Source organism: Dipodomys spectabilis, unplaced genomic scaffold, assembly GCF_019054845.1.
Source record: "Dipodomys spectabilis isolate Male_0828 unplaced genomic scaffold, ASM1905484v1 ptg000095l, whole genome shotgun sequence".
NCBI lineage: Eukaryota > Metazoa > Chordata > Mammalia > Rodentia > Heteromyidae > Dipodomys > Dipodomys spectabilis.
Window position 1 is genome coordinate 35,995,965 of NW_024870772.1, and position 13,155 is coordinate 36,009,119.

At 36.7% G+C, this 13,155-nt stretch overlaps 1 protein-coding gene across 4 annotated transcripts in view; it reads right to left on the bottom strand.

The window, feature by feature from the left end:
- Window positions 1-13,155, bottom strand: part of Stard13 (StAR related lipid transfer domain containing 13) — a 244,680-nt gene that overhangs the window by 40,643 nt on the left and 190,882 nt on the right. For all 4 annotated transcript variants that reach the window (XM_042685628.1, XM_042685626.1, XM_042685630.1 and 1 more), the window contains one exon: window positions 2,215-2,278. In XM_042685628.1, coding sequence (XP_042541562.1) covers window positions 2,215-2,278 — 64 coding nt within the window. The remainder of the gene's footprint in view (window positions 1-2,214; window positions 2,279-13,155) is intronic.

Below are 13,155 nucleotides of genomic sequence, written 5' to 3' on the forward strand. Positions count from 1 at the left end.
TGTGATTTGCTCTAGCTAGCAATCTGCATATGAAGTGGTATAGACCAGCCATCTGAGGACCCAGGCTTTGCATACACAGGCATGGCTGTGTTCAGTTTAATAAGAACCATGTGTTACCATCAAAACAACATCTGACCCTTATGCTTCATATAGTATGTACGCTTCTCAAGGGGTCTATTCAGACAGACAGCTGTTGCCAGGTTTATTCCCACACTTTAAATATGTCTTTGGCCCAGATGAATTGCTCATGTCTTAATGTCTCTCTTTAACCTCTGTACCTGAAATCTTTAGATCCTAGTTTAAGCCCCAAATTGTTTTTAAGGTAAAATCAAGGCATGTTCAGGTGACTATTTTTTTGAAGGGGGTGATATTTCAGAGCAGAAATTTAAATGTTGTTTTTTAAAGATTAGATTACTCAGGAGTGACTTAAAAATCCATTGAATATAATGATTTTTATGTTTAAACCAGAATAAAGAACACTTTCTTTTGACTCAAGATTTTCTTTGTTGCACAATATAGTGAGGCTTGATTTGTTACCTAGTGGGAATACTAAATGAAAAAAGTAGTTAACTATTTTAATTCTGAATCTCCTAAAGACAGAAGGATCAATTCACTGTGATTAGGAAGGAGCCAGTTAGATAGCTTTGTGATTCAATCCTGTTATGTCACCAGTAGAAATTACAGGCCAAATTATAGGCTTATTTTCCTTATCTAGAAAACAGAAAAGCCCTACAAGAATAGATTAAAAGGCACAATGTGTGGTATTCTAGTTTCTAGAAAATAGTAATTGCTCAATGAGTGTAGTATAGTCTTCCTCAAATGCCTGGAACCAGTATTTGAGATTTTAGAGGTGTGTGTGTGTGTGTGTGTGTGTGTGTGTGTGTGTGTGTGTATGTTTGTAATCTTTGCATAGAGTTAATTGCTTGAACATTCCTAATTAGAACATCTATAATGCTCTGAATGTTCACAAGGTGTTCTCTCTCTCTCTCTTTCTCTCTCTCTCTCTCTTTCTCTCTCTCCTGGGGCTCAAAATCAAGTCTTGTATACTATTCCTTAGCTTTTCTGGTACTCTACTACTTGAATCACAATTCCACTTCTGGCTTTTTGATGGTTAACTGGACAGATGAGTCTCACTTCTGGATTTCTGATCATTAACTGGAGAGAAGAGTCTCACAGATTTTCTGGCTTGGGCTGGCTTTGAACTCTCAGCTCTAAGCCTTCTGGATAGCTAACTTTTTAAGTGTGGCCCCTCAGGGCCTGCTGAAGTTCAAAAGTTTTAAGCAACCTATTAATAGTCAACAAGGTTGAATTTTGGGGTGTTATGGATTTTAGATATTTGGAATTTTGCTGTCTAGCTTCATTTCAAAATTGGAATCTTTAGTCTGGTCCATACAGAAAGGATTAGTATATGCACAGTGCTCCAAGGAACTGGGAGTCTCATGATTTTTCAAGCTGCACATAATTCCTTCTGACTAGAGACAGCACCGGGGGAGAAAAAGGTGAAGGATGAGACATGTCTGTGACACTGTCTCCATTTCCTTAACTTCATTATCTAATTAATAAACCTGTCTGAAAATGGATGCACACCTGATGTGCTTGAGATAAAGTGCACCTGAAAAGAATGTACAAGAGGTTCCTTGATGTCACAGACCCATCAATCTTTTTTTGTATCTCTTAACCTACAAATCACTATGGAACATCTGAGTCTAATAGGGGGCTCAGCTTTGCATCTACATAAACTTCTTAAAAATTGTCCTAAAGAAAGTACATATTGGGTCTGGGAAGGTGGCTCAGTGGTAGAGTGCTTGCTTTCCATGCATGAGGCCCTGGGTTCGATTCCTCAGCACCACATAAGCAGAAAAAGCCAGAAGTGGCACTGTGGCTCAGTTTTAGAATGCTAGCCTTGAGGTGAAGAGCTGAGGGACAGCATCTAGGTTCAGAATTCAGGCCCCACGACTGGCAAAAAAAAAAAAAAAAAGGATGTATATATTTATGTAAGACCTTAATTTAAAAAAAAAGATTACACAAACTGAAACAAGGGTAAGAAACACAGGTCTTAATGTGGGCTTACAATAGGTTTATGTATGACACTTATGATAAGATAGATATTTGGAGAAAAAACGGGTCATTTGTGATTTTTTTGCTTGGGCTCATGTTATTTTTAATGTATAAACACAAGCTGCTTTATGGTCTTTGCATGGTATGGGCACCTACCTTTTTCCTTTGGAAGTTCACATCAAGTTTCATTGAGGCACACTTATTCAATGTATTTAATCGTCTAAAAAGAAAGAAAAATGAGGTGATTATTACCAGTGAACCTAAGTCTTCTTTTCACTTTGATAGTCTTCTAATTCCAGTAAAGTTCAAAGTGAAGGAACAACCAATTAGGTCTCAAGACAGTGTCAGATTCCCAGAAAGTCAATTAGAAAAGAGTTTCTATTTATCTCCTGGCCTAAGAGGATTCTGCCACTAAGTATACTAATCTCTGCCCTTTCTGTAATCCTAACCCAGCTTTTCTGGTTTCTTTCCACCATTCCTAGAACCTATCTCAACCGTTTTAGCTATACTTTCACCAGCAATCACCCATCAAATCTGTCCTGTTAATTACCAAATATGGATTAACTCACCCATCTTGGGAAGTTGGGTTACATGGAAAAATAACTTATGTTATACCACTGAATTAAACATATGTCAAAGTCCTATGCACAGTGTGACTGAATTTGGAGTAAGGGGGTCTTTAGGAGTAAATAATGTCAAAAGGGAGGAGTCTGGATCCAATGGGATCAGTTTCCCTATAAGAGAAAATTGACCAGAGTACTCCCTTCCTCTCTCCCTCTCCCCGCTTCCCCTCTCTCTCTCAGATACTGGAGAAGGTGGCTATCTAAAAGTCAGGAAAAATTCCTTAACTTTAGACTTTCCAATTCCAGAACTTGGAGAATATAAATTTCTGTTGTTGAAGGCAGCCCCTATGTGGTATTGGGTCATGGTAACCCACAGGTGTTTTGATTTTTATCCCCCAGCTATGCTCCCCAAATTACTACCTAGAAGCATTCCTTTCACTTTTTCCCATTGTTTGGCTCCCAGTCGCAGACATAAACAAGATCCAGTTGTTTGGCTGGATCCAGCCACTGTTGCCAGTGAGAAACAGAAGCTATAAATCATGAGTTTTGTTTTTGTTTTTTATTTTATTTTATTTTTTTAAGAATCCTTTCACACCAGGGCTTAAGTTCAAGCCCCAGTTCTGTATTTTAAAAAAAGTGCTCAAGGTGGCATGGTTCAAGAAGCAGAGTACTTACCTAGCAAGCACAAGGCCTTGAGTTCAAACCCCAGTACTGTCAAAAAAGTGCTCATATTTAGTGGAGGTGTGGCTCAAGTAGTAGAGTGCCAGCCTTGAGCAAAATATGCTATAGAAGAACAGAAGGCTCTGAGTTCAAGCCCCAGTACTGGCACAAATAACACCTCCAACAACAATAATGAATTTGAAAAACAACCCATTCCTTCATCATCATCAATTGAATCTGTTGGCTCATTGCTCATTTGCTCTACTCTTCTGCAGTACAGGAAAACACTGTCCTTCTTATTCTTTTTTCAAACTTAATCCATTAACTTGGTTTTTCATTCCAAACATGTTTGTTTAATCTACCACTTCATCTGGGACTTGTATTTATTTATTTTGGGCTTATGAATCTAAGCAAAGTTCCTTTGACTTTGATCATGTGTGTGTGTGTGTGTGTGTGTGTGTGTGTGTGTGTGTGAATAATCTATTATATATATTTAAAATCTCAAAGGGATAACTACCTTTTAGAATAGAGATCATGTTGCCACACAGCTCATTTCCTAATATTGACCAAGTAAATAAAGCCTTTTCCATTTGAGACTAGCTATCTCATTTATTCTTTCTCAGCTTAGTTCTCCATTCTCCTTTCTTCCCTTTAAGCTCATTCCTGTCAAAAACAAACTGATTAGCCAATTAGTAGCCAAAAGAGCCACGAGCAAGCAAGCTGTCAATCTCCTTCCAACCTTATTTCCATCATAGTCTTTACTAACCACCACAGGACTCTTCTGTCTCAGTTTGTAGAGAATATCCTTAATTTTCATTACCCTATAATCCTCTTTAGTCTCTCTTTCATGAAATTCTGTTTGAAAACAATTTTATTATTTGTGTGTGTGTTTTTTAAATCACAATCATGAATTGTATTTAATTTAAAGAGCCAATCTCCTTTTCTGCTTACCACTCATGGTAAGTAGTTCTTTTAAACTCTTTTACTGGTGTTTTTATTTTCCCTAACATTATGTCTTATATGTCTTGTGTATATTTATGTTTTTTTTTCAGGCAATCATGGAGTTTGAACTCAGGGCTCCATGTGTGCTAAGGGAAGTACCCTTTCTGTTGAACCATACTCCTATCTCTTATGCTGGTACTTCTCCGTTTTTCATTTTATGTAACTATCTATCGAATTTTTTTTTTTTGGAAGATGAAGATTTATCTTTTCTTATATACTCCTGAAACTGCCTCCCCCAACTCTTTGCCTCATCCAAATATAACTCAGAATTTCAAATTTTTTCAAGAATCAATATTCATGGCTTATGATGACCACGGAAAGTTTATTGACACAATGTCGTATTTGAATATTTTTCTTTTATTCTCAACCTTTCATTATTATGTTAATAGACAGCTCACTTGTTTTCTTCATTTTCTAAATTCAAACCCAAACATGTCCCCAGTTATATCACTCTTTAGATATTTTCTATCATTAACTACTCTATCAATTTAGTTTCCTTAGAGACAGGTCTCTGAGACTCTTCTGATGTTCATGTCTTCCCCCCTCTCCCCCCCACACCTGCCCCTCCCACCACCCCCCTCCCCCCCACTGCCCATCCTGAGGCCTAAACTCTGGGCCTGGGCCTGGATGCTATCCCTGAGCTCCTTTTGTTCAAGGCTAGCATTCTATAACTTGAGCCACAGCACAACTTCTGGCTTTTTCTATGACTTAATTGGAGATAAGAGTCTCACAGAATTTCCTGCCGAGGCTGGCTTTGGAAAAATAGTTAGGATTACAGGTGTGAGCCATTGGTGCCCAGCACTGCTCTTGTTTAAAAAGAAAAAATCTTTTTTTCATCATAAGCTGATCCTATTTCTTAGAATTGAAGCTCCTTGTTAACATTTTTTTTTCTCCTGCTGTTCTGGAGCTGAGTAATAGGAGAGGCCTGGGGTGTGGACATTGGTCATATAGACTTGTTTTGGTAGAATAATTCCACCTTCACTCCGTCTCACATTTCCCAGTCTAAGAAACTTCTGTCCTAAGCTCTCTAAGAATCAACTTCTAGGTAAAATTAGGAAAGTAGATGTAGGCTTCTATCTACTTTAAATTGTAATTTCAAATAGTCTTATTCAAGGTTTTTTTTTATTGTGTTGTTTCCAGTGATTTCTTTTTTTCTCCTTTGGTTTATTCCCTATTGTTACTGTTTTGATTTCCGTACTCTTTGTCTTGGATATAAATTTATCTAATTTGGGGAAGGGAAGGGGGATCACAGAAATGGTAAGAGAAAGGGTGAATCAATGCAACAGTGCCACTAACTAGACAGTATGTGGGAAATGAACTTTACAACCTGGGGGAGAGAGGAGACAGAGAACAGGAGAAAATGAAGGAGGGGGTAACATTGTTCAAAAAAGAAATGTATTCATTCCCTTACTTATGTAACAAACCCCTCTGTAGATCACCTTTACAATAAAATTTAAATTAAAAACAAAATCTGAAAAGAACATCCTGACATTTCTGAATCTTACTTTCATGGAACACATATGTTTCTCCATTTACATTTTGCTTTATTTATTTAACCAGAAGTTTGTAATTTTTGTCACACATCTCTTGTACATATTTTGTTGAATTTATAACCAAATTTTTAAAAATTATTTTTAGGCTATTAAAATATTGTATTTTAATTTCAAGTTCTTTTTGCTCATTGTATATAGGAAAATGATTTATTTTCCTGTATTGGTTTATTTTTATGTATTAACTTTGTACCTTGTAATCTTGCTCTAATTTTTAAATTCTTGGCAGGTTTATTTTTGCAACTTTCTAAGAATGCATTCACAGAAGATACTCACTAGACACTATGTTAGAAATTATCTTTACAATTTGAGGAGGAGGGGGTAAGGAGGAAAAAAAATGGGAGAAAATGAGGGAAGGGGTAACTGCTCAAAAAGAAATGTACTCATTACCTTACTTATGTAACTGTAACCCTTCTGTACCTCACCTTTATAATAACATTTACATTTAAAGAATAGTTCTCTTTAGCTTCTTTTCACCCTCACCATCAATTTTTGAGCATTTTAGGGTTTCTAAAGTGAGAATTGAGTTCCATTATTGAGGTAGGATAGATAAAAAAAGAGACAGGAAAAAATTAATACATATTAAAAGGACTGGACACTAAAACCAAAACATAAAAATGAAAACAAGCCGGGCGCTGGTGGCTCACGCCTGTAATCCTAGCTACTCAGGAGGCTGAGATCTGAGGATCGCGGTTCAAAGCCAGCCCGGGCAGGAGAGACTGTGAGACTCCTATCTCCAATAAACCACCAGAAAACCGGAAGTGGCGCTGTAGCTCAAGTGGTAGAGCGCTCGCCTTGAGCTGAAGAGCTGAAGGACAGCGCCCAGGCCCAGAGTTCAAGCCCCACGGCCAACCAAAAAAAAAAAAAAAAATGAAAACAATTAGCTCCCTCTTACACTTAAAAGACTAGGAGATGCAAAGGAGCTATCTATATCTCCCTGTCCTAAATATTAAAAGATGTAAAGTCATTACAATGAGAGAAGAGGCAGGGAAGTAGGAGGCAATGGTCTGGCAAAATAAAGTGCTGTTATCCCCGTGTTTCGGTCCAGTCTTGCCTCTCTTTTGGTCCTAATTCAGTTCCTTTTCACCTTTCACCTGGAGTCAGGCAACCACATCTTAAATGGTTACATTATTAATTTCTAGTGTTTCACTCTGAAACCAATTCTATTTCTCTGCTTCTTATCATATCACTCATTGAATTAAAAATACATGATGTTTCTCCTCATTTTCAGCCATCCATTTTATCTATTATCCATCCTTGATAGTGTTAAATAAAATAGGCAATTTTGGATTAGAAGTTGATCATATGGTCTAACGTTGTCTTTAGTGAATTCTTGGCCTTTGCTGCTACAATTGACAGGTTGTCTTCTTCACCAGTTCCTAATGTGTTAATATCTTTATGTAAAATAATGTAAAAACTTAAAACATATTAGTAACTTGGCGGCTCTGTGATGGTTTATTATGGAAGGACTGTTTGTTATTTATAAGTTTTCTTCCCTAATGCATTTATTCTTCCATTATGTTTGGAAGAACAAAGCACCCCATTCTACAACAAAGTTTTTTACCTACTACACAACATAAAGACATCAAAGGGCTCCATATGCTTTATTTCTGGGAGTTTTGAGAGCCAGAGATTCTAACCAGATTTGTCTGTTGGATTTGAGTCTTCTGATCACACCTAAGCTCAAAAATCTGTCTGCACATCTACTTGAAGAACTGCTTCTCAGTTAGAAGAAAATGTTCTGAAAGCATATGTAATATCTGATAGCTCTTTTTTCTCAAAGGCCAAACGATCTGATATTTTTAAATGGGCAAAATTTTTGAACTGACATTTTTAAGATAAAATATACAAATGGCTAAAAAGCACATGAAAAGATGTTCAACATTGTTAGCTGTCATCCTAAAATAATAATGAGATAATTACTATAGGTATATTAGAATGCCCAAGTTAAAATAATTGACAGCAATGAGTTTCCATGGATGTAGAACTAAAGTTCTCAAACTGATGTAGTCTCTGGAAATTTGTTTGATAATTCCTTATATAAGCATTCAATCAGTCACTCCACTCAATTATTGATTCAACATAAAAGAAATCATATCCATGAAAAGATGTTTACTTGAATGTTCATGGTAGTTTCATTTATGAAATACTTATAAAGGTAGAAATGTCCCAATGTCCATATATTGGTACATGGATATAAGGTTGTAATATATCTATATAAGGAGATGAATACTCAACAGTTCAAGTCACTAATTTCTGATAATTTAACCAGATAGCATAGTACAGAATGGAAAAAGCCAGACACAATGAATAGATGATACATGATTCACTGCAGGTGAAATTTTAGAAAAGAAAAACTATAGTGACAAGAATTAGATCAGTGTCAGATGTTAGTAACAAGGGAACAAAATGGTTCTTTATATGTTGAGATGATAGCTATAACTATTCATAACTGAATATCTTTGGCAAAATCCATCAAAGTGTACACTTTAATGATTTTTTTCCAAATGTAAATTATAATTCAATAAAGCTGAGTATAATTAGTGGGAGGAGTATCAGTGGGGATGACATATTAAAGATCTCTAATACTCTGCTCTTTCATAAAAGCAACAAGAGCATTGGCAAATATTGAAAAGGAAAACCCAACTTCAGAGAATGCTGGAACTGGGCATTGGTGGTTAACAGCTGTAATTAGCTACTCAGCAGTCTAAGATCTGAGGGTTAGCTCAGCAGGAAAGTCTTTGAGACTCTTATCTCAATTAAGTACCTAAAAGCTAGAAGTGGAGTTGAGGATCAAGTAGTAGAGCACAAGCCTTGAGGAACAATGCCCAAGGATAGCATCCAAGCCCTGAATTCGAGCCACAGGAATGGTATAAAAAATAAAAATAGAATGTGGGAAATTAATACAGGTTTGCAACAAAGCAAGTTGTATCTCAGAACAGTGAATTATTCCCACACATCTTTCCCCTGATCTGTAGGAGCTTAAAAACCAGTAACTTCCCAACTAGAATAGCAGTGAAAATGATCAGCTACTGGAAAAGGCAGGGCAAGTTGAGCTTCTAAAAAGCTCCACTCCCCCTGGACTGTCACTTCTTGGGCTGTCTAGGAATTCCCATTTATAGGGTTTGTCTTATAGGTACTGCATGCTGGCTGTTGCACTGACAGCTCCTATTGGGTTCATCTTTATGCTGACTCTGAGGTCATCATGGAGAACAGCTCTTACCCACAGTGTTTGTCTAAAGCAGTCAGTGGCAACTTTTTCATTTAACTTTTTAAATGCAGGTGACTGAATAACTTAGGAAAAATCGGAGAAGGTCTTAATCTTCTACCTTTAGCTGATGTTGATAAGATCATCACCCCAAGCAGGAAGACCAAGGCTACATTGTCAACTTCTTGCTAGAGTGTTGAAGCAATATTTTTGCCGAGCATAAAAAGTCCATTGGCAAAGCCTAAGAGATGTATTGACTCTAGATATTTTAAGAAGTCTCCATATAATCATACACCACCAACTAAGTTAGTTGAGACTTCCATGGTCATATATGACAATGGATACTAACGTCAGAGAATTAGTTGAAGGAAGTCACCAAACAAACATCAGCAATAATCCTTGGAGAGCAGATTCTGATTTGAGTTGCCACGTTATGATAGTTAAATTATCCAGTTTTAAACAAAAAAAGTAAGACAAATTATTTCTAACATTTGCATGGAGATGTGAAAACCCAGAAGTGCCAACACAGTTTTGAAGGAGAAGAAAAAAATCAGAAGACTGACACTAAGCACATTCAAGGCTTACTCTAAGAAAACTAATCAGGTTAGGATGGTATTGGAGACAGATCTATGGGACAGGATTGATAGCCCCAAATAGACTCACAAATATAGCCAACTGACCTTTATAAAGGAGCCAAGAAAGACAACACAGCAGATACAAAATAACATTTCAACAAATACTGTAAAATCAGATATTCTCATGCAAAAAATATTCTAAACAGACCTCCCAGGGATGGGGAACTTTTTTTTTCTGCCAAGAGCCACTTGGATATTTCTAAAATGATCAATACAGATATATGGGCCATGGGTAGCTGTCAAGAAGCATATTAAAACCATACATGTCTGTCTTGTTACATACCAGTCCCTTGAGTCTTATATAGACCATGGGTTGTATGTTCTCTAACCCTTTACAATGACTAAGTCAAAATGGATCATTTCAATGTCAACACAAAACTGCACAACTTCAAAGTGAAAACATAGAACAAAATGTAGAAGGCCTTGTTGTATGGTAATGACTTTCAAAATCAAAGGCAAAGTCTATGGGGAAAAATTGATGAATTCGACTTCAATAAAATTTATTTATTTTTTGCTCTGTGAAGCATTCTATAAAGAGAATGAAAATATAAGCTCATAGACTGGAAGGAAAATATTTTCAAAAGACATCTGGTAAACGATTATTACCTAAAATATACAAAGAACTCTTGAAACAATAAGAAAACAGTCTTATTTAAAAATGGGTAGAGGATGTAAGCATTATCCTTACCAAAGGGAAAAAGAAAAGATACACAGATAGCAAATAAGCAAACTAAAATGTTTAACAGTACATGTTATTAAGAAGTTTCAAATTGAAACAGTCATGAGATACCACTGCATTTTTGAAACAAAAATCTAAAACAGTGACAACATCAACTGCTGGTGAGAATATACTGTCACAGACACTGTTATTGATGAGCATGGAAAATCATTCACCCACGTTGGAGGATGGTCAAATAATTTCTACTGCAAACAGACCCTTATCATTTATTCCCCAACTCTTTAATATGTACTGAGGTGAGTTGAAAGTTTATGTCCATATGAAAATCTCCACATGGTTTTCATAGCAGCATTATTCATCACTATTAAAGCTTGGAAGCAATGAAGATGTCAGGTGAATGGATAAATAAACTGTAGTATGAATACACAATGGACTATTACTAAGACATCAAAAGTACAGAGGAAAGTTAAATGTACCTTATTTAATGAAAGAGCTGATATGAAAAGGCTACATACCTTATGATTTCAACTATACAATATTATAATATTTCATTTTGCTATGTGTGTGTGCTAGTGCTGGGGCTTGAACTCAGGGCCTCATCCTCTCAAGACTGGTGCTCTACCACTTGAACCATAGCTCTACTTCTGATCTTTTGCTGGTTAATTAAACATAAGAGTCTTGGCTTTGTCTGCCTGGGCTGACTTCCAACTGTGATCATTAGATCTCAGCCTCTTGAGTAGCTAAGATTATAGGTATGAGCCACTGGTGCCTGGCACCAACTATATACTATTTCAGAACAAATAAAACTATTGAGACAGAGAAGATCAGCAGTTGTCAGAAATTGGGAAGGAGAAGAGATGAATGAAGAGTAAGAGGGTTTTTAAAGAAATAAAACTATTTGTGGGGCTGGGAAGATGGCTCAGTGGTAGAGCGCTTGCCTTGCATGCCTGAGGCCCTGGGTTCGATTCCTCAGCACCACATAAGCAAAAAGAAAAAAGCCGGAAGTGGCGCTGTGGCTCAAGTGGTAGAGCGCTAGCCTTGAGCTGAAGAGCTGAGGGACAGTGCCCAGGCCCAGAGTTCAGGCCCCACAACCGGACCCAAAAAAAAAAAAAAAAAGAAATAAAACTATTTGTATGAAACATTGGTGAATATGTATCACTACAGAATGATGGAATAAAAACAGTAAGAGTTTTTAGTGCTGGTCTAAACTCTAATGTACAGTGTGAACTCTGGATGATAGTGTTATCTCAATGGAGGCTCATAGACTGTACCAGTTTGGTAGGGGACGTTGATAGTGGTGGAAATGATGGGGGTAGATAGGAACTCTACTTCCTGTTTTGTTATGAACAAAAAAGTGCTCTAAAAATCGATTTTCTATTGTTTCATTCATTAAAAATAATTGTTTGTTTTACTTTGAAATTACAGATGTAAAGTGGTCTGTATCTTATTTTTCTCTTATTCTGATTACGCATGAGTTCTCGGTTCTATCTATAAAATTACCACCATAGAAATGTTGGGCATAACTTCAAACATTATGCACACAAACTATCCACTTTGAATCTTACCATATATCAAAGAAGAAATCATTTTTTCAGGTGGTCTGAAACCAGATATATATTTCAGCCATGGCGTAGCATTAGCCTGTTATTTATTTTCTTTTTTAAATAAGTTTTTTTATTGTGAAAATACTGTACAGAGGGTAACAGTTACAAGAGCAAGGTAATGAGTACATTTCTTATCAAGCATTGTTGCCTCCTCCTTTGTTTTTCCTCTACCATCCTGTCCCTCCCATCTCCTCAACTACCCCCCACCTCCTCATCCCTGCCAATTAAATTGTGAAGTTTGTTTTTCAACATAGTGTCTCGTACATCTCATTGTTGTAATGGGTTAATCTGTAACCCTATTTAAACATTTTGTTTTTCCCTTCCCCTCCCCAAATTATACAAACATCAAATACAGTGAAAACAGGGGTTTTACCATGGGGGAGGGACATACAAAGCAACAAAAAAAATCACATGGTACTTTAAAAATATGTTAGGAACAGTAGCAAGGAAGAAAAAAACCACTGGTGTCCCTATCCTGGGGTTCATTTTGCTTAACATCATCTTATCTGTGCTTTTCTGCTTGTCTCAGACATATACTAGTTATTGCAAATAAGGGAAGCCATGGGACCTATATTTCTTTGGGCCTGGCTTACTTCACTTAATATAATTTTCTCCAAGTCTTTCCATTACCTAACAAATGGGGCGATGTCATTCTTTCAGATGGAGGCATAAAATTCCATTGTGTATATATACCATATTTTCTTGTTTGTTTGAGGATTTGTTGTTGGGGGATTTAATTTTTTGAGTTCCAACTATATTTTAGATATGAGACTCTTGTCCATTGTATGGTTAGTGAAGATCTTCTCATTTACCCAAATGATTACAAACAACTGCCGATAAATAAGTGGGCTAAAGACTTAAAGAGAAACTTCCCTGAACATGAAATAAGAATGGCCAATAGACACATGAAGAAATGCTTAACCTCTCTAGCCATAAAAGAAATGCAAATCAAAACAACACTGAGATTCTACCTCACCCCATTAGAATGGCTATAATCAAGAACTAATAACAACAGATGCTGGAGGGGTTGTGGCCAGAAGGGAACCCTACTGCATTGTTGGTGGGAGTGTAAACTTGTTCAGCCACTTTGGAAAGTAGTATGGAGGTTCCTCAAAGGACTCCATATAGGGCTCCCCTATGACCCTAGCCTGTTATTTATTTCACAGAAGACACAATAGCAACGACTATCTTCTGCA